The sequence below is a fragment of the Pygocentrus nattereri genome, chromosome 1, assembly GCF_015220715.1.
Source record: "Pygocentrus nattereri isolate fPygNat1 chromosome 1, fPygNat1.pri, whole genome shotgun sequence".
Classification (NCBI taxonomy): domain Eukaryota; kingdom Metazoa; phylum Chordata; class Actinopteri; order Characiformes; family Serrasalmidae; genus Pygocentrus; species Pygocentrus nattereri.
The window spans coordinates 4679717-4701817 of record NC_051211.1 but is presented as its reverse complement, the minus strand read 5'-3'; the positions used below and the strand labels follow the sequence as shown (position 1 = coordinate 4701817).

At 41.2% G+C, this 22101-nt stretch overlaps 1 protein-coding gene across 1 annotated transcript in view; it reads left to right on the top strand.

The window, feature by feature from the left end:
• LOC108441691 (PKHD1 like 1) overlaps positions 1–22101 on the top strand; it is a 100326-nt gene that overhangs the window by 5713 nt on the left and 72512 nt on the right. Inside the window, exons 6-26 of the mRNA XM_037542782.1 lie at positions 471–564; positions 1634–1687; positions 1767–1840; positions 1944–1986; positions 3528–3598; positions 3707–3817; positions 5678–5767; positions 6382–6647; positions 6980–7071; positions 8561–8720; positions 10347–10482; positions 10639–10782; positions 12213–12367; positions 12573–12683; positions 14171–14329; positions 15466–15590; positions 15686–15840; positions 17514–17680; positions 18408–18543; positions 19829–19983; positions 20771–20897. Coding sequence (XP_037398679.1) covers positions 471–564; positions 1634–1687; positions 1767–1840; positions 1944–1986; positions 3528–3598; positions 3707–3817; positions 5678–5767; positions 6382–6647; positions 6980–7071; positions 8561–8720; positions 10347–10482; positions 10639–10782; positions 12213–12367; positions 12573–12683; positions 14171–14329; positions 15466–15590; positions 15686–15840; positions 17514–17680; positions 18408–18543; positions 19829–19983; positions 20771–20897 — 2625 coding nt within the window. The remainder of the gene's footprint in view (positions 1–470; positions 565–1633; positions 1688–1766; positions 1841–1943; positions 1987–3527; positions 3599–3706; positions 3818–5677; positions 5768–6381; positions 6648–6979; positions 7072–8560; positions 8721–10346; positions 10483–10638; positions 10783–12212; positions 12368–12572; positions 12684–14170; positions 14330–15465; positions 15591–15685; positions 15841–17513; positions 17681–18407; positions 18544–19828; positions 19984–20770; positions 20898–22101) is intronic.

Below are 22101 nucleotides of genomic sequence, written 5' to 3'. Positions count from 1 at the left end.
GCCCCACACATTCACACTTGGGGTTTTTTTTAGCCTGGACTGCTTTCTGAATGAGGCACAGTGCAGGGTAGCCAAACAGAACAGAGCTCATTTACATCAGTCTTAAAGGTGCAGTAACAAAAACAGCCGGTTTCATTCTAAGGCACAGGTTCTCAGCCCTGGTTCTAGAGCACCTCCTGTAATGTACATTTTAGTTTTTCTGCTCCTGGCACACCTGATCCAACTCATCAGCTCATTAAGAAGCCCTCTCTCAGCAGAAGTGGTTGTGTTAGAGCAGGGAATGTGCAGGACAGGGGGTCCTCCGGGATGAGGATTGGGAAATTGTGCCCTAAAGGATAAAGAGAGGTGTGAAAATGGTGAAGTAAATGGACAAAAGCAGGCAAAAAAATAGAGTACAAGAAACATGGGCCCTTTAATATCTTACACTGACACATGCATTCACAGTTTATTCTCTTCTGTCAAATGTGCAGGCACTCTGGTGACACTTCAAGGGAGAATTATGACTGATGTTTACAGCAGCAGCACCGGAGCAAGCCCCAATGGCAGGAATGTGCGGTTTGTGAGGTACTGACATTTTCAACACTTTGGGCCTAATCCCATTTCTTACTTTCACTCCTACCCTCGTTTTCGAGCGTCACCTTCTTTCTTGAGTTACAAGGAGTAGCAGTTGAGATCTTCCCTCTGAAATGAGACCCTCAAATAAAAAGAGCGTCACTTCATTAACAGCTACTGGCGCTGCTCTGTGGGCGACCCCGGCCCTTTTGCAGGGACAGCAGAGGAGGGGAAAGTTCAGCTCCTCACTGCTGGGCTTCAGTTACATTTAGGGATCATACGCCTTCAAAGAGGGGGGCAGTTATTTATTATCACCCCCCCTAATTCTTCAGTGATATGAAGCTGAGGTCAGATATTCACCAGATTCTCGTTCTGATTTTCCTGTTCCACCTTAAATGATGCCTTTATGGTCCATTTAAATTAGAATGAGAAGTTTAGGTGGCTAGCTACCGAGACATCAGCTTACTACTACTGATGTTATGAAGAAAATGACCATCATGCATGGAAATGACATTAAACTAAAATAATACAATGATTATCGGAATTTTTAGCCGAGAAAGTGCTGTGAAAGTCTTTATTTAGAAAAAAAGGAGCGAAAAAAGGACTGATATTCCCTCCTGATTGGAATTAAAAGCCACTCTTCTTCCAGTTGTAGGCAGACGTTTGGTCACATTTCATGTTTTTTTTTATTTTCTTAATGAAAATAAGTGAACACGTCCTCTACAGACAGCACTCTTCGCACATTTTAATACACTTTTACTGTATATTTACATTTTTTAACAAATTTGAAACAAATAAAACATAAAATGGGCTCTGTGCAAAAGATATGGAACATTTTATATGCTATGTTTTATAGGTTTAACTCATATTTGTGTATTATAATTTGGGTTCAAACTTTTGCATAAATGGCTGTAGATATTTCAGGTTATTTATTAAACATACCAGTCTGTTTTCACACATGTGGCACTTTCTCTTATGTACGATTTTTAAAATAATGGCATAATTAAACTGTTATTCTGTTAATTTAACGGTGCATTAATATTATTATTAACAAGCTTTCATAATGCTTTCCCTGCTGCAGAGCATACATGGGAGGAATGCCGTGTGTTCTCCTGAAGCCCAACTCAGACGAACTGTGAGTGGACATCGCTTTAGTTTAAAGGACTGAACAAGCATATTTTCAGGGCTCATCATGTGCTTCCTTTCTTCATCAGGTACGGCTTGAGGTTAGACTACATGTACAGTGACTGGGGATCCATGAGCTGTAAAATGACTGGAACGTATGTGGGTGAGGAGATGGTTCATTCATTTCTGGCAGCAATAAATTCAACTGAAGACCTGATGTGTAACGTAATGTACGGCGAAGATAACGTTCTTTGTGTCTCCACTAGGACATCATAACTTCAGCTACATTATAGATGGTGAATTTGGCAGGTCAGTAAAGTTCCATACTTGCTGAAACATTCGTATGTCTGTTATACAAACCTCAATTCCAAACAGTTGAGATGTGGAAAGTAAAGAAAAGCAAGTCCACGTCCAATTTTACCTCAATTTAAGTGACGATATCACATAGAGAAGATATTTAAGCCAGATGTTAACAATGTCCAGAAACCTCTCATTTTTCTGGGCTCAAGTTCATCTGAAATGGATTGATTCACAGTTGAAATGTTTATTAAGGTCTGAAGAGTCAAACTCTCAGACTGATTATGGAAATAATGGGTGTCGTGTTTTCCGGGTCAAAGAAGAAAAGGGCCATCCTGATTGTTGCCAGTGTAAAGTTCAAAATCTAGTGTCTGTCATGCTGTGCGCTGAATGATGTATATATAGTTTTGTGGCAATATATTCATATCCATAAACATTACAGCACCAAGCCACTGCAAGTGTTACAACAGCACAGCTGCATAATTAATGAGTGTGGGAGCTAGACTGGCCTGCCTGTCTCGCATTAACCCCTAAATGACCAGGGCTCACCGGAGTGTTTTATTACACACTTCTATAGCAAGAATAGCTCAGCCAGTTTGCACTGACATCCCTGTAGTTACTGAAAGATAAGCTTTACTATGTAAGAAGCCTGGGATTTTAACCTCTTTAACTCTTTGAGACCACCAGTGATTCCAAAACGCACTCCGTCATGTTCTCCATAACTTTCATATTCCATAAGCTCCATTCAGAAGCTGGGCGTCGTGTGAGGCTGTAGCTCTTCTCTCCAGTCTAATAGACGGTGATGTCATTTTAAACCCTTATAATAAAAGAAGCTGAACTTTGTTTTTCTACTGAAAGTCGACCCGTTTTTCCCCAAATCTGGGCTCTAAACTATAAACAGACGGCGTCTCTTCAGTGATCTGCTCTGGAAACATCACTTTTATAAAATAACACAAAGAGCGTCGGAGATTTTTGGCTCTCAGCAGTTTTTGTAAGCGTACAGTGACATGTGGAGATCATAAAACACACTCTGTTAATTTGAGGAGAACTTTTACCAAAAAAAACTAAATAAATAAAATAAAAATGCATTTATTTCACGCAGTTACTGAATAATGTGTCTCACGATTTGGTCACGTAAATTCAGGTGGACAAACCAAAGTATACCCACGAGCATAAGAGGTTAAAGGGGTTCAAAATGATGTGGCACATGGTGAAGCAGAGTATAACAACAAAGGCTCTGTATTGGATGAGTTTGTGTCTTCAGTTCCCATTAAATTATTAAGTGCTGTTAAAACTGTCTCAACTATTTTGGAAGCATTACATTCATAAGCATATTTTTTACATAAAATGGTAATAATTTAAGAGGGTAAAACATAGAATACAGTGTTTCTACTGTGTTAAATAGAATACAGGTCAGACAGAATTTACTACTACCAATACGCTGCTTTGGCTTTTTATTAGAATTAAAAACATTCTGTCCCAACTTTGTATATTGTCCCAAATTGTATATTAAAAGTTTCATATGTCATATTTTATATTTTCATGTCTTATAGGAGCCTGCCAGATTTTCAGGTCTACAGCGTATCAGCACTGAACAAGATCTCAATGTTCCAAACCTATGCAGGTATTACAGTGAATTCAACATGAAGCATGAATGAAGTACCACATGGATCACTATGTGAAGGAAAAGGCTGTTGGGCAGCTCTAATGATCATTTTTAATTTTATTGCAGAGGTCACTGGAGTGTCCCCTTCTGAGGGCAGTACGCTTGGAGGCACATTGCTAACAATTCATGGACACTACTTTGATAAGACAGACCGTCCAGCCGAAGTATTAGTGGGAGGTAATTTGAAAATGAAATATTACTGCTTTGTGGTAATGTACTCATTTTGTTTAAGAATAGAAAAGATCAAGATAGAAATGTATCGTCCAGCTATTTTATCCCAACTTGTCCTTAAAACAGTGAACATTTAACTCTACTAGGAAAAACACAGGGCTTAAATACAACAGGGATAACAAGGGATAACGGGACACACAGGGAAAACACAGGCGGCAACAGTCAGGGGCAGAGATTGAAAACAAGGGGGCCGGACTGGGAAGATAAATGAAAGCACATTGACACGTAAACAAAAAACACATGGAAGACCAAAACACAAGCATAAGGATAACTGGGAGGGGCCAGTCATGACAAAAAGATAAAAAAATAAAACTCCAATATGTTTTTCCAACCAAGAATGCGCAAACCAAGGATGTGCAAAATAGCAGCAAGAAAATATAACAACATTATATCCGTTTTCCTTTCATTTAAGACGGCGATGCAATTATCACCTGAAAAGTGAACAGGGTCGCTGTGAATAATATTTCCTTGCTTCCCTGTTCCAGCTCCATTCATTATTCCAGAGAACATGCAGTTCGAAACAGAAAAAGTTACAGCTCAGTTCAGAACATGAAGTAGGACGGAGTTTAACACGAACATTAGCCAATTAACTTGCTCACTAGCACAACTATCGCCGCGTCCCAAACCACGCACTAATGAGTGTACTTCTAATGGTGCATGCGCTGTTTAGTGTGGTTTAGTGTGGTTTGGGATGCGGCGTATCTTGCCGAGCTGAATCTTCTTCACAGTGAGCCGCCGTGTTGTTCACTCTCCGGTGAGCGGCACTGTCAAAACGTTCCTAGTGAGTGCGAGAAAGACGTTTAATGATGTCACCAACTAATCGACTACTAAATTAGTTGCCAACTAATTTGGTAATAGATTTTAGATATAATAATTTTAGATCGAATAATTGTTGGACCCCTAATTTTGCCTTCAGAACTGCCTTAATTCTTCATGCCACACTTTCAACAAGGTGTTGGAAACGTTCCTCAGAGATTTTGGTTGGTTATTTGAGTTCCTGTTGCCTTTCTATCATCTGGAACCAGTCTGCCCATTCTCCTCTGACCTCTCACATCAACAAGGCATTTTCATCCACGCAACTGACCGCTCACTGGATATTTCCTCTTTTTTGACCGTTCTCTGTGAACCCTAGAGATGGTTGAGCGTGAAAATCCCAGCAGATCAGCAGTTTCTGAAATACTCAGACCAGCCCGTCTGGCACCAACAACCACGCCACGTTCAAAGCCCCTTAAATCCCCTTTCTTCCCCGTTCTGATGCTCGGTCTGCACTTCAGCAAGTTGTCTTGACCACCTCTACAGGCCTAAATGCAGTGAGTTGCAGCCGTGTGATTGGCTGATTAGCTACCTGTTACCTAATAAATAGGACCTAATAAAGTGGCCTTAGACAAATTAAACTTCATTCAAAATTCCTCACAAATAAATTGAATATTATAGCTTGAACATAATGAGAAATGTACAAATCCATCAAAACAGCAAAACCTTTGCTTTATTTAGTGTGTGTGTATGTGTGTGTGTGTGTGTGTGTGTGTGTGTGTGTGTGTGTGTGTGTGTGTGTGTGTATTTACATATATACGTACGTACAGTTTGTCCTCTACATTTATTCATGTGTTTGTACATATTGTTAATGCTTATTTAGTTTTAATGGTTTTTAATGGTTTATTAATTACTAATACTAGCTCTTTAATATTGTTTGCCTTCTACCTGAAAAAAACTGCACTGCACACTAACCTGTGCTTTAGTGACGGACGTCACCTTCACTCATTAACCCCTGCGCATTTACAGTACATAACCCTTTGTTTTTGTGAGGTCGTAAATGCGAGGTACAGAGTCTGACGGACGAGACAATCACCTGCAGGACTCCGGAGTACGACTGGAGCAACAAGACAGTCTTTCCAGGTACAACTTCACCTGACCTCTCCCACATTAGCGGCGCTGTTGTCCGGTAGGCAGGCACTGCGTCAGAGGGCAGCAGCGTGCCCAGTGAAGCATGACAGTGTGGTAGTGGGCAGTGATCTGATCTGTGATTTGATGCTTGTGAAAGAGCCTGTCATCCGGCTGATATCAGTGTTAATCATAAGCTACACTGAGCTGTGTCAAACAGATCTGAATCTGCTGAGGTTTATCCCTGAAGAGACACAGTTATTATTAGTGTCACTCATAACTTGTTGAAACAAACTGAGAAATTTCACGAAACATGCAGAAACTTTTTATCCATACCACATTAGCATTTGCAAACATGCATGGACCCAAAAATGGCAAATGGCACCGAAGAAGGCATTGCTGCAGATTTGAACCTGTCAGTACAGAATTTCAACGTAGAATAATTTCCCTCAGTTTCATTGAGTAACTCACAAAGTATTGGGATATAATATTTTCACCTCTGAGGAAAACCCCTGAATTTTCTGTAATACAATAGTTATAATAGTTACATCTGATATAATTTCTATATGAATTGTTTCCATAATCTACATCCGAACAGTCGCTGAGCTCAGTCTGTGTCATGTTTGAAGGTGGCAGAGGTATCAAAATGGAAACGTGGATCAACACCAATGTGCGGTATCTTGAGGATGTTCTGGCCTATAACTCCAGTCAGCCTGGTTACTCTGTCCAGTGGGTGGACTCTCTGTCCTACGAGTGGCCCGGTGAAATTCAATACCTCGTGGCTCGATTAAGTGGCTTCTTTGTTCCCACGGAGACCGACAACTACTATTTCTTAATCAAAGGAAGTTACCGATTTCAGCTGTATTTCAGTACGACTGGTCGACCTCAGGACAAGGTAATGCACAGGCACTTCAACAAACCCACTGTATTTTATAATGTGGGGAGAAATCAGACGTTCCTCATTGCATCCTGCTTACTATTGATTACAGTGTTGACCCTTTAAATGGCCAGAGCCCACCAGCCGGCCCCAAGTTTTATTACATACTTCTAAAGCCTAAGAATAGTTTGCATTGGAGTTCATGCAGTTACTGAATAAAAAGCCTCAGTGTGTAAAAAGCCTGAGAATTTAAGGGGTTACATCATACCTTCATGCCTAAAGTGCTTACAATCTATTTTTAATGCTAAATTCGCACCGTTTGATAATTACAACTCAGTTATGTGATTTAGGTCAAGATTGCATATCTGGATCATTGGGGCTACAGTTACAACACCAGTTCTACCCAGAGGTCTAAAGTCATGCACCTGGAGAAAGGAAAGGCGTAAGTGTGACTCCACATACTGTATTCAGCACTTTTGAACTCATGATGTAAAATGTACAGTACTGTGCAAAAGTCTCAGGCCACTGTGTTTACCAGGACAGTGAGTGCCTTCAAAAAGCTGTGAATTTGTTAGAAATACAATTTAACAGTTATAAAATATGAGAAATTCTTGTGCAATTAACGATAACAAGAAAGAAACCAGAAAAGCTTTTGTTATGCAGTGCGCTGGATAGAGGATCATAAGTTTGGTTCCTCTTCTCTATGCTGTTCTAGCTATTGTGTGGATTTGTTTAGTTCCACCAGCAGCACACCTGATTTAACACAATGAAGAATTAAACTGATTCAGTTTAAAGAAGGAGGGATTTTAATGATTTACCCTAATGAAGCTTTGGTTGTGGTTGGTTAGTGTAGATGTTAACACTTCTGCCTTCTACACTGTAGACTGGGGTTCAACCCCCCACCAGGGCAAGCACCCTACACTATAAGAATAAGAGTCCTTGGGCAAGACTCCTAACACTACCTTTACCTACCTGTGTGAAAAAATGATCAATTGTAAGTCACTCTGGATAAGAGTATCTGCCAAATAATTAAACTGATTCAATTTAAAGAAGGTTTGATTTTAATTATTCACTTTAATGAAGCTTTGATTAAACTGATTCAATTTAAAAAAGGATGGATTTGAATGATTCACCTTAATGAAGCTTTGATTAAACTGATTCAATTTAAAAAAGGATGGATTTGAATGATTCACCTTAATGAAGCTTCGATTAAACTGATTAAATTTAAAAAAGGATGGATTTGAATGATTCACCTTAATGAAGCTTCGATTAAACTGATTCAATTCAAAGAAGGTTTGATTTGAATGATTCACCTTAATGAAGCTTCGATTAAACTGATTCAATTTAAAAAAGGATGGATTTCAATGATTCACCTTAATGAAGCTTCGATTAAACTGATTCAGTTTAAAAAAGGATGGATTTCAATGATTCACCTTAATGAAGCTTCGCTTAAACTGATTCAATTTTAAAAAGGATGGATTAAACTGATTTAACTTAATGAAGGTTTGATTAAACTGACTTAATTCAACTGTTTAAACACAATGAAATGAGTAAATGGATCTACCTTAGTTTTGATTGAACTGATTTAACTTAATGAGAGACTGATAGAAGTTATTAAACTTAATTGAAAATTGATTAAGCTGATTAGCCTCATGAAGGAGCTTACCCACTCAGATTTCCATACAGAGGTGGTGAATAAAGTGATTTTGAATTGATCAAAGTAATTGAACTTTCAGCTGAATACAACTTTGATTAGTTCATCTAGGTACTGGACGATTATGGTAAATACTAAATGAAGTCTGAGCAAAACACTGACTCCTCAGAGTAGCTCTAAATACACTTCCCTCGGGTGGCCCAACACTTTTATACAGTACTGTATGTCTCTTATTTGTCGCCCTGATTAACTACTTTCCTCACACATGTCTATGCAGGTACTATGTTGAAGTCCTGCTCCAGCAGTACACGATGACAGCCTCGATTGATGTGGGATTTTTTAAAGAAAGAAGCCCCTTCACCGCACAGCAGACTCAAGAAGCTGTTAATGAGAAGCAGGTCATACAAGCCAGCTACGACGTTCTGGATGAGAAACAGGTTTGTCATATATGTACAGTACATGAACGTAAAACAGCAACCTACATTGAGTAAAGTGCTCTAAAGCCTCAAATCAGCACATCACAAATAAAAAAGTTACACTAGGGTTCAAAAGTTTGAGCCTGGAATCACATTGTTATATTTATATCTTTAATAATTGCTGTTATTTTATTCCATAATAACATTTGGAGTGTTTGGGGCAGTCGTGGGCTGGAGGTTAGGGATCTGGCCCTGTGACCAGAAGGTTGCCGGTTCAATCCCCAGGGCCAACAGTCCATGACTGAGGTGTCCTTGAGCAAGACACCTAACCCCCAATTGCTCCCTGGGTGCCGTGGATAGGGCTGCCCACCGCTCCGGGCAAGTGTGCTCACTGCCTCCTAGTGTGTGTGTATTCACTAGTGTGTATGTGGTGTTTCACTTCATGGATGGGTTAAATGTGGAGGTGGAGTTTTGCCATTTGTGGGATTAAAAAAGTATCAGATAAAACATAAAAATTTGCCTCTGACAATGTTTTATTTTTTCCAACATGTTAAACTGTAAATAAATAGAAACTTACAGAAGAATGCAACATTAAACTTGCACACACACACACACATACATATGTGCACACACACATCTTCCAAGCCGCTTATCCTTCTGGGTCGCAGGGTGGAGCTGGAGCCTATCCCAGCAGTAATCAGGTGGAAGGCAGGATACACCCTGGACAGGTCACCAGTCCATCACAGGGCAGACAGACAGACAGACATACACACACACCTAGGGGCAATTTAGCATGTCCAGTCAGCATCACTGCATGTCTTTGGACTGTGGGACGAAAACGGAGCACATTTGAGGGCAATTTACTCCCATTTATAACTTCATCCTCAATGGTTTCTTAATAATTTTGTTTTCTTATATAGTGCTATTCATTATTCTGAACACATCTAACATTCACGCTTTACTGCTTCCTGTTAATTAGTTATAAACCTATAAAGTTGTAAAAGACTAGCATGATTTTAGAATCGTTTTATACATATTCATGCAAAATATATTTTTATTTTTTTAGTAATATAATTTAAGAGGTCATGACCTATGGTCATGAGCTTTGGGTAATGACCGAAAGAATGAGATCGCGAATACAAGCGGCCGAAATGAGTTTCCTCTGCAGGGTGTCTGGACTCTCCCTTAGAGATAGGGTGAGAAGTTCAGTCATCCGGGAGGGACTCGGAGTAGAGCCGCTGCTTCTCCACGTCGAGAGGTGCCAGCTGAGGTGGTTCGGGCATCTGGTTAGGATGCCTCCTGGACGCCTCCCTCGGGAGGTGTCACAGGCAAGTCCACCTGGGAGGAGACCCCGGGGAAGACCCAGGACACGCTGGCGTGACTATATTGCCCAGCTGGCCTGGGAGCACCTCGGAATCCCCTTTGGAGAGCTAGTGGAAGTGGCTGGGGAAAGGGAGGTCTGGGCCTCATTGCTTAGGATGTTGCCCCCATGACCCGAACCCCGGAGAAGCGGAAGATAATGGATGGATGGATGGATGGATGGATGGATGGATGGATGGATGGATGGATGGATGGATAATTTAAGAGGTGTGTGTGTGCTCATTTGTTCTAGTGTGTTTTAAGATCTGCCGCTCATTGTGCTTTCAGGTGCTTCATTTCGAGGGCTGGAGCCCAGCTATTCCTGTCCAGGAGTTGCAGTCTGTGACAATCAGCAGTGACTGCTTTTCAGTGGGCACCTGTGATAATACCTACTACACCCTCAGCTATGGAGCCCAGAGAACAGGTTCCGTTCTTTCAGCGTTCCATTCTCTGTTTAGCATTGGTCTGGAAGTACTTCTAATCCCTGTTTGTTTGAAGTCAGCATCCAGTTTCTTTATCAAAAGTACCGTATTCCCATATTGTGCTAACACAAGCAATACGATCCTGTGTCCCTCCACAGGGCTAATCCCCGTCAGTGCACCTGCACAGGCGGTGGAGGCTGAGCTGAATGCTCTATGGACCATTAAACCAGACACAGTCACGGTCACAAAGCAGGATCTGGACACTCTGACGGAGTACAATATCACTTTCATTTCTAACAGAGGTAAGAGAATCTATCACCGCTGCGACGACTCAGGTCGTTTTATTTAACGATGGCCACACAAAGCGCACAGTATTTCTAGCTTGTATGATCCACTAATTGTGTCGGTATAATTTGATGGTTGAGACGTAAACAGAGTCATTCAGAGTGATTTGATTCATTTCCTTACAAACAAGCATCAGAAACGTAACAATGAATGCCTCTTCTACCACGAGCGTGGCACCTCCCCAGACCTTCTTTGCATGGCTACACCTCCCACACTCCTACAGCAGCTCAGTTAGTGCTGGGATGCCATAATATGTCATACGATTTTGACCAAAGTCTTGTCAGAATTATAATAAAACTGTGTCTCACACATCAGACAGCATATTGATAACCATTTTTGTAAGGGAGCCTTTAGAGGCATGAAACTTTGCAGATGTCTGGTTTCTATCACCACTACTATAGCAGTTCTGGCTCTGTAAGTTTCTCTAGAACGGTGCATTTCACACAAAACCACACTGATTGATTTTATTAATGTTTTAACCAATTAATTATGAAGACATTTTTTTTAAATCAGAAAAAATTCCAGCTTGAGTTTCGTTCCCGGTCGGACGACCAGGGACCTTTCTGTGTGGAGTTTGCAGTGCTCCAGTGTCCACCCACAGGCCAAAGTCATGCAGTCAGGCCAACTGGACACACTAAATTGTCCTAAGTGAGGGTGAATGTATATGTCTGTCTGACTGCCCTGCAATAGACTGTCAACCTGTCCACTGTGTTTCCTGCCTTCTGCCCAATGACCGCTGGGATAGGCTTCATCACCCCCCGCAACCCAGAAGGATAAGCGGTTTAGATCGTGTGTGTGTGTAATGTCTAAAAATCCCCTGTTGTAACACCTTTAGAAACAAGTATTTTGGTTCACAAGCTTAATCAGAAAATGCAATCAATTATAAAATGTAAACGTTTCGAGTTCAGAACAGGGCGGCACAGTGGTGCGGTGGGTGGTGCTGTCGCCTCACAGCGAGGAGGGCCTGGGTTCGATTCCCCAGCCGGGTGACCGGGGTCCTCTCTGTGTGGAGTTTGCATGTTGTCCCTGTGTCTGTGTGGGGTTCTGACATGCAGTCTGGACAATTATTAAGAAAACATTGAGGGTGAAGTTATAAATGGGAGTAAATTGCCCTCAAATGTGCTCCAGTTTCCTCCCACAGTCCAAAGACATGCAGTGATGCTAATTGGACATGCTAAATTGCCCCTAGGTGTGAGCATGATTGTGTCTGTCTGCCCTGTAATGGACTGGTGACCTGTCCAGGGTGTATCCTGCCTTCAGCCTAATGACTGCTGGAATAGGCACCAGCACCCCCCACGACCCTGAGGGAGAAGTGGCTTAATAAATGAATTCAGAAACAGTGTTTTTCATACAATAAACCATTTTATTGCTACTGTCTCCCTGTCAGGTGACTTTGATGACCTTCACTACTGGACAAACTTGCCAGGTGTAAACATCACAGTCAGAGAGCTCAGGAAAGGAAGAGCTGACCTGAACTCCTTTACTCTGCTGTGGGGAGGCATTCCATCCAGCCCTCTGCCTTACCAAGCTTCAGAGACTCAGGTGTGAACATCAGCAATCGTTCTCCAGATGTGCTGAAGAAATCCTTCTGACTCACTTCTGTAGCAAAGAGAATGTTTATAACAGCAAATCTTCTTCATCGGGTACCACTTACATCAGCTTGCAAGCAATTTTCCGATAAATGTCTGATTTTTTTAGCCACTTACTTTGTCTTGTGAAATATTGTTGACACTGTTTTCATCTACAGGTTCTGTCTGCACTGGGTGAAATGGTGTCTGCCAAATGTCCACAGGAGCTTCTCAGTGTGGAGAATTCGGAAGTGAAATATTTCAGAGACTATGAGAGTGCTTACAAAGGGGTAAGGGTGACATAATCATGATTAAACACCAATCCTTACTGCCTTATTTTGTACATGGGCCTCCAGCCTCAGAGTTTTAAGCACTTAAATAAGCACTGAATTAAGTACTGATTGTAATGTATTGTAGTGTAGTGTAGTGTAGTGTAGTGTATTGTATTGTATTGTAGTGTAGTGTAGTGTATTGTAGTGTATTGTAGTGTAATGTATTGTAGTGTAGTGTATTGTGTTGTTTTATATTGTATTGTAGTGTAGTGTAGTGTATTGTAGTGTAGTGTAGTGTATTGTAGTGTATTGTATTGTAGTGTATTGTATTATATTGTAGTGTAATGTATTGTAGTGCAGTGTATTGTAGTGTAGTGTATTATAGGGTACTGTAGTGTAGTGTATTGTGTTGTTTTATATTGTATTGTAGTGTAGTGTATTGTGTTGTATTGTATTGTATTGTAGTGTAGTGTAGTGTAATGTATTATAGTGTACTGTAGTGTAGTGTATTGTGTTGTGTTGATTTGTATTTTATTGTAGTGTAGTGTATTGTATTGTAGTGTATTATAGTGTACTGTAGTGTAGTGTATTGTGTTGTGTTGTATTGTATTGTAGTGTAGTGTATTGTGTTGTATTGTAGTGTAGTGTACTGTAGTGTATTGTGTTGTAGTGTATTGTAGTGTATTATAGTGTAGTGTAGTGTATTGTGTTGTATTGTGTTGTATTGTATTGTATTGTAGTGTGTTGTAGTGTATTGTAGTGTATTATAGTGTACTGTAGTGTATTGTATTGTATTGTATTGTATTGTAGTGTAGTGTATTGTGTTGTAGTGTATTGTAGTGTATTATAGTGTAGTGTAGTGTAGTGTAGTGTATTGTAGTGTATTATAGTGTAGTGTAGTGTAGTGTAGTGTATTGTAGTGCATCGTAGTGTATTGTAGTGTATTGTAGTGTATCGTAGTGTATTATATTGCACTGTTCTGTGTTCCTCTCTGTTCCTTTTTCTCTGAGTAGTGACTTTTGTTTCTAGCAGTATCTGAGCTCAGGACTGGTTTTCTCTATTGGTAACTAGTAAAGAGACTTTCTCTAGACAGACAAAGCGCTTCTTGTAAGTCACTCTAGATAAGAGCGTCTGCTAAATGCTGTAGATGTAAATGTTTTAACAGTAGAGAGTCTAATAAGAGCGGCGTATTTAGAGCATCACTGAAGGCGTTCCACATCGAGGGCTCCCAGTCTCCGTCCTGATGAAACTTTTCTATGCACATTTTGTGTTTTCACACATCACCCAGCCAACAAATTGCTTCAACAAGTCGAATCAGGTGTGCTTAATGAGAGAAAGCGCAAAACTGTGCATGGGGTTTCGTCAAGACTGGGAATGGAAACCTTCTACTGAGAGTCCTAACTTTGGTTTTAGAACTGTTATAGACTGTAATAAAGCAAACAAGGAGCTGTGGTCTTACCTTGAAGTAAAGAAATGTTTTAAATTTAAATGTTTGGCATCCTCAGTTTGCAGGTGATCTGAGCAACAGAGGGACGATAGTCGAAGACAGTGAGCCATTCTGCGGTCGGTGGTCTTTGATGAATCCAACCGTTCTGTTTAGGTGGGATGATGTCACCCCATCTGGAGTCAACTATGAACCTGTGCCTCTTCAGCAGTATGGAACAGTGAGTGTATCATAAGATCATTTCAAAACAAGAGTGTATACTTGACTGGTGCAACCAGCACTTGGGTGAGGCCTGGCATCTTCCTGCTGAAATAAACATGGAATTCTCGGGAAAATATGTCATTTTGATAAGATAAGATAAGATAAGATAAGATAAGATAAGATAAGATAAGATAAGATAAGATAAGATAAGATGAGGCTTTATTGTCATTCGCATCACATGTGGTACATGAGGTGAAAGGAAACATTGTACTCAGTTAACTCCCAAAGTAACATCAACAATAAATAGAAGGTGCAAATAACAGCAGCATGAACCACAGCAGCATGAGTACGAGGTCGAAGGTGTACATCTTAATACTGGTGATGTATAAAGTGACACGTTTAGGGGTGATATAGTGGAGGGGTGATATAGTGGGGGCACTGGTTCAGTACAGCAGCAGAGATAAATAAGTGGACATGAAGTGCCGTTGCAGCGATTGTCTAATTGGAGTTTAAGAGTCTCACGGCTTCAGGGAAGAAGCTGTTCCTCAGTCTGGTTGTTTTATTCTTAATGCTCCGCAGCCTCCTACCTGAAAAAAAGTGTGTGTGCTGGGTGAGTGGGGTCCTTCATGATGCCAGTGGCCCTTTTCCTGCATCTGGAGGTGTAAATGTCCATGGTGGTGGGAAGGCTGACTCCAACAGTCCTCTGTGCAGCCTTCACCACCCATGTATGATGCAGCACATATTTTTCTATAATCCTAATATTTGCCTCTGCGTCAGTGGTAGCTTCACACATATGCAAGTCGCCCATGCTGTGGGTGCTGGTGCGTATCCAAACCATGACAGATGTTGGCTTTTCCACCTTTTTTCTGTCTTTGGCACGGAGAACTCAATGTCTGCTTTTCCCAAAAAACAAGATCAAACATGGACTCATGTGACCAGCATATATTTTTACTGTCTTTCGGACCGTCTGTGATAAGCTTGGGCCCAGAGAACTCGGCGGCATTTCTGCATAGAAAAAGAATTTCCCCTCATTAACATTTTGTGAAGTAGCCTAAAGAAAGTTTACCAGTGGTTGAAGTGTTGAAGTACTTTTTTGGGGTCACATGTCTAAGTGCATAATTCAAGATAATATTTACCTTTCTTTTTCTGTCCTAGCTCTGCTTGGCATATAAAGGCTATCTACAAAATGGACTGGAAGTGCTGTTTATCTACCAGACAAGTGCAGGATATACCTACTCACAGAACACAGTAATCTCTCCAGTGTTTGAGTCAGGGGACGTGTAAGTTTGAACCTCAGCGCAGTTAGAAAGCTATTAACTATCTATTTAAGTTTACAAAAATAGTAAAACAGTGATGCACAATATTTTCTTTGCAGATGGCAATACACGTGTGTGGATCTTTTAGAGGCTCTGCAGACACGCTACGCTGGCAGCAACTACAAACTCCAGGAACTGCGTCTGCACAGGGACACAGGAGATTACTATATAGACACGGTTCAGCTCAGAGCAGCCACCGCGACTGACATCAATGGTGAATCAAAATACTTTGCGTTTCATTTCATTGCTGCTGTCTTAAAGGACTTGTCTGACGCAAGAACCCATTTGAAAATAAAACAGTTTAATATAGGATGTAAAAATTGTTAAGGGGCCAAAACATACTAATCACTCCCCAGTTCATACAGTCAAACAGCCTGTTTTGAATTCACTGTTTGAGTGATGTCACAAAAACCAACATGTTTACATGTCTCCACTTATTCATCCTACAGCAGTTTGGCTCTGCCCATTCATGCTGAAGTTACAGCATAAGGGTTTTTTGAGTATGGATTGCTTGTACCGTGATCGGACGCCACCTGTGCAACAAGTCCAGTCGTGAAATTTCCTCACTACTAAATATTCCACAGTCGACTGTCAGTGGGATTATAACAAAGTGGAAGCGATTGGGAACGACAGCAACTCAGCCACGAAGTGGTCAGCCACGTAAAATGACAGAGCAGGGTCAGCGGATGCTGAGGGGCATAGTGCGCAGAGGTCACCAACTTTCTGCAGAGTCAATCACTACAGACCTCCAAACTTCATGTGGCCTTCAGATCAGCTCAAGAACAGCGTAGAGAGCTTCATGGAATGGGTTTCCATGGCCGAGCAGCTGCATCCAAGGCTTACATCACCAAGCGCAATGCAAAGCATGGAATGCAGTGGTGTAAAGCGCCGCCACTGGACTCTAGAGCAGTGGAGACGTGTTCTCTGGAGTGACCAATCACGCTTCTCCATCTGGAAATCCGATGATCTGGGTTTGGCGGTTGCCAGGAGACGGTACTTGTCTGACTGCATTGTGCCGAGTGTAAAGTTTGGTGGAGGGGGGATCATGGTGTGGGTTTGTTTTTCAGGAGTTGGGCTCGGCCCCTTAGTTCCAGTGAAAGGAACTCTTGATGCTTCAGCACCAAGAGATTTTGGACAATTTCATGCTCCCAACTTTGTGGGAACAGTTTGGGGACGGCCCCTTCCTGTTCCAACATGACTGAGCACCAGTGCACAAAACAGGTCCATAAAGACACGGATGAGCCAGTTTGGTGTGGAAGAACTTGACTGGCCTGCACAGAGTCCTGACCTCAACCCCATAGAACACCTTTGGGATGAATTAGAGCGGAGACTGTGAGCCAGGCCTTCTCGTCCAACATCAGCGTCTGACCTCACAAATGTGCTTCTGGAAGAACGGTCAAAAATCCTCATAAACACTCCTAACCCTCGTGGGAAACCTTCCCAGAAGAGTTGAAGCTGTTATAGCTGCAAAGGGTGGGCCTACATCATATTAAACCCTATGGATTAAGAACGGGATGTCACTCAATTTTATATCCATATGAAGCCAGACGAGCGAATACTTTTGGAAATATAGTGTGTCAGGGTTTTTCAGCCTGGATTGCTTTTTGAATGAGGTGCAATACAGGACAGCCGATCAGAACAGAGCTTATTTACATAAATATATATATCAGTCTTAAAGGCACAATAACCGAAACAGCCTGTATAATTTTAAGGGATAAAATGTAAGAGCTACTTTTTGGTACATAAATCTACAAAACTGATGTGTCAACTTTGGATTGAAAAAATTACAATAGAAGAAAAGTGTATGATATGAGCCCTTTAAGTGACAATGCAGCCTAAATAGTTATAATCATAGATTTCTTCATTTCCTATTTCACCATATTTCAGGTGCTCTCCAGAGAAGAAGACCGCCTGCGTTGGCCAATTCTGGTCATTTCTTTCAGCGGATCTCCGTGCACAAGCTGAGCAATGCGTCGCATGTCAGTTACGAGATCACAGCCTCGCCATATAACTGTGCCTTTGGTGTCCCTCTAATGGAGGTCGGCTTCCTGCAGGTAAGTGTGAATAGAAGTAATTAAATGATCTGAGAGAGTTGGAGGCCACGCAGGGAGGAGTGAAACTGAGGTGGCACCAGACGTCACGTCTGCACTACCAGACCAAACACTATTAATAGCCCAGCGAAATGGTGTTCGGCACTTTCCTTACTGATGTGCTATAGCACAGGCCTTGCTGGCATATCTGATATGGGTCACTTGGTATGTATCTGTGGATGTTTTGTCTGACTATTAATTCCTAAAAGTGAAACGGAAAGACTTCTGGACGGATACAAAAAGTGTTTACAAGCTGTGATATCTGCCAAAGGTGGTGTCGCTGCGTACTGACTTCTACTATGGTTTCCAAACATGTACACATGCCACAGTTATTGGTTTCATCCTTGGTTTTTAAGTTCATCAAATATAAAATAACTGTGCGTTGACATTTGTGGAAGGGTGGTGGTCAGAGGTGGCCAAACCTCTGCTGTAATTTTTAGAAGATCACAAATTTTGCATTGTCTTTAAGAGAAATCTTAGAAAAAAATTCTACAAAGAAGACAAAACTAGAAATGTTGAGATGAATTTGGTGGAAAAAATGAGGCAAACCTAAATTAAGGTAATACCAACAAAAACGTTTCTCTTAAAACTTTTAAATGTGTTCCATTAGAAAAGCAGGCTGAAAAGGTTAGTGTTAAAACTACAGCCTCACTTGCTGCAACTGTTTTCATCCTTTTTTACTGTCCTAAAGAGAGCAGGCCGTTTTACTGAGGACGCGCTGGTGCTGGTCCAGAACAACGCCACTGTCACTGTGACGCGCACGCAGCGAGCCAGCCCTCCTCTCAGTGGCTACTTCAGCGCAGAGATCTTCGGCCAGCGCGTAGAAGGTCAGCAAACTGTCCGTGTTTTCTCTCAGGAAATTATGATCTGTGGTTTATATTAGATGTGGATATTATGACTATATAAACCTCATATCTCCAAAATGGTAACTTTACAGGAGAAGGAAAAAACACACTTTACTTTCAATGTAAGTCAATGGAACCAGACGTCTTTCCAAGTCATTTTGAGCCGTTTCTTTTGGTCCGTTCTTCATGAAATTTACACACAATGTAAAGATCAACAGGTGTTTTCATATTATGTCAAAAACTGAAAAACGAACAAAAATGGAGATACAAGGTTTTCCTCCAACAGCAGCGATATATTGAATATTTTCATTTTTTTAATGAATATAATGAATATGTATACATATAAACTATAAAGTATTATCTGAAACATTTGAATATTCAAGAATAAGAAAATATAATATAATAATGGTAAGAATAAGTACACAATATGTGTCCCTTTAATGATTAAGCGAAAACTTTATTTGATTATTATTTATTAAGTTTAAGCTGCTTAGGCTGGATACGTGCTTAACTTAGCTATATTAGTCTCATCACCCAGTGAAGTTTTTTGCTGTTCCACATGGACATAGGGGTGCGCAATATGATGATATTTTATCGTTATTATGTCACACTACACTTTTCTGAGCATATCGTTTTTCTCGTCAGTGCTTAAAGAACACTGAAACTAACCAGCTCACTCCTGTTAACTCTCAGAAATGCAGTGGAGGGCAGCTGGCCAGCAGTCCAGAGCAGCCGGAAAAGCATTTGGACTAAATGAGGCGATTAAAAAAGGCCTTATCATCTCAAATTAGACAATACAGGCAATTAGGAACAGAAACTGAAACATCAGCATCGTGATAAAGCTCACTGAAATATTGTGATAGGTATGTTGTATGTTTGCTCACCCCTGGTGTACTGACTTAGTTGTCTCTTTTTATTAAGGTGTAGGCTTAGTAGTGATGTATTGACTATCATTAGCTATGATCTCTTGAGAAAAAAGGTACCACTGCCTTAAATTATGCCCCTTAGTGTCCATTAAAATTGAACATAACGTCATATTTAACAAAAAGTGCTTCCATGTCGCACTACTGTGTAAATCATTCCTCTGGTTAGGTTTGCGAAATCACTGGAGATTTAGAAATAATTCTGATTTGTGGAATCATTCTGGGATTTGAGCTTTGATGAATCATTGAGTCGTTGCCCAGAGATTCAAGATTCAATTGAAACTTTGCAAGGTCAGCGATTTAAATAGTGAAAGTGGACAGCAGTGTTCATGTTTGTGTCATAGGTCTAGCTGTGGACATCAGCGCCAAAGACCTGCAGTACGCCTTGCAAGGCATTCCAGATCTGGGCCAGCTGAGCGTGACGAGGACAGGAGACTGCAAAGGCTACTCCTGGTATATTGAATGGCTCACCATGCCAGGCAGCCAGCCCCTACTGCAGGTGAAATCAGGGGGTCTGTGGGTCCTTATAAAATATTAATCAGTCTGAAATTACATTTTACAATTTAAAGGCCTTAATAAGGGCAGAAATCTTTAGTCTTGGGCGACAAACGGTACTGGGCAAAAGTCTCATTTACGTCGTTTAAAGCAGTAGTTAGAATAAAAGCAAACAAGCATCAATGCAGTAAAAGGTAACAAGAGTTTCTTACTTTCAAAAATATCCTTTGAGCTAGTTAGAGGAACACAGGTTTAACAAGACACAGGTGAAAACAATCAAGGGCGGAGTCTGGAAACAAGGGGGCAGAACAGGGAAGAATCAAAACAAGGAAGCACATGGACAAGACCAGAGATAAACAAAATCACATGGAGGACTAGGAGGGGTTAGGGTTAGGGTCGTGACACAATCTAATTACTTCAGTCCGAAAAAGAGGATATATCCAGTGAGCGGTCAGTTGTGTGGATGAAAACGCCTTGTTGATGTGAGAGGTCAGAGGAGAATGGGCAGACTGGTTCCAGATGATAGAAAGGCAGCAGGAACTCAAATAACCAACCAGAATCTCTGAGGAACGTTTCCAACACCTTGTTGAAAGTCTGCCACGAAGAATTAAGACAGTTCTGAAGGCAAAAGGGGGTCCAACCTTTTACTAGCAAGGTGTACCTAATAAAGTGGCTGGTGAATGTACATCTAAAGTGTTAAATGGTTTAACTCATTGCTCATTGCAGTGAAGCTAGTTTCTACTGCAAGTTTGATATGAAGTATGTAACATGTGTTTCTTGTTCTTTGCCAGATCAACGACTCCACTGTAGCCGGCGTGAACTCCTCAGTGACCGCACAGGTTAAGGAGCACGGAGGGCTCTTCAAACAAAGCATTATGGGAGACTTCCTGCGTGTCCCGACAAATAAGACACAGGTGCGTTTGTTACTTTCTACTTGCGTTGTGGTGCTTGGGGTCTCAGGGAAAGGGGACCTGAAAAGAATAGAACACACCTTTATCCGCCTGCTTAAATAAATCTGTTCCACTGGCTGAGGATCTTATTGATGTTTCCATGATGGCGTAACTGGGTGTTATCAGTTTGTTGACGTCTCCTGAGGACAGACTGAAATGTTATTATTACTATATTTTCATTTAATAATTGAAATATTTTTTTTTCAAATTATCCATCCATCCATCCATCCATCCTCCACCACTTATCCGAGTCCTAAGCAAAGAGGCCCAGGCCTCCCTCTCCTCCGCCACCTCCTCCAGCTCTTCCGGAGGGATACTGAGGCGTTCCCAAGACAGTCGAGAGATATAATCCCTCCAACGTGTCCTGGGTCTGCCCCGTCGGACATGTCTGGACCACCTCCCTAGGGAGCGTCCAGAGGCCATCCTTAACAGATGCCCGAACCACCTCAACTGGCTTCTCTCAACGTGGAGGAGCAGCGGCTCAAATTAAATTAATTAAATTAAAATTAAAATGAATTCATGTTGTTTGGTTTTTATACAGTTGACATAGGTGGTGATTCTGAATAAGTCTAAGAGAAAAGGGGGCGCTGAAGAGCCTCGCCATTGCCACGATTGGCCCCTCCCAGTCCTGTCCGTGTTCGTGTTTTGGTTTAGCCCATGTGCGTTTGTTTTGGTCCAGCCCCCTCGTTTCATGACTCCACCCCTGATAGTTATTTAAGCCCTGTGTTTGCCCCTTGTCTTTGCTGGTCTTTGGTGTTTGCATTGTTGGATGTATTGATCTTTGTTCTGTTCGCCTTGTTTGATTCTGGTTTGTCATGTCTGTCCCCCGATCGATCCGTGTTGGTTGCATGAACCTGGACCATTTAGACGATGACCCTGGATTTGCCCATAATAAAAGTCGCTTATCTCTGTATATGCATCCACCTCCTCGCTCCCCGTTACAGCCATCAGTTTCTTCCGAAAGTTACAAGCCAAAGTTGGACTAAGACTATATAACTGAATAATTATTATATACTATACTTATAATTATACAGAATATAATTATTCACAATTTAGGCCGCTATGTATTATATAATGTTAATACTAATATTAAAATATGAAGTATGCTTTAATAGTATGTGTCTATAATCAGTGATAATGAAAGTAGATTGAACTCTGAACAAATTTCAGTT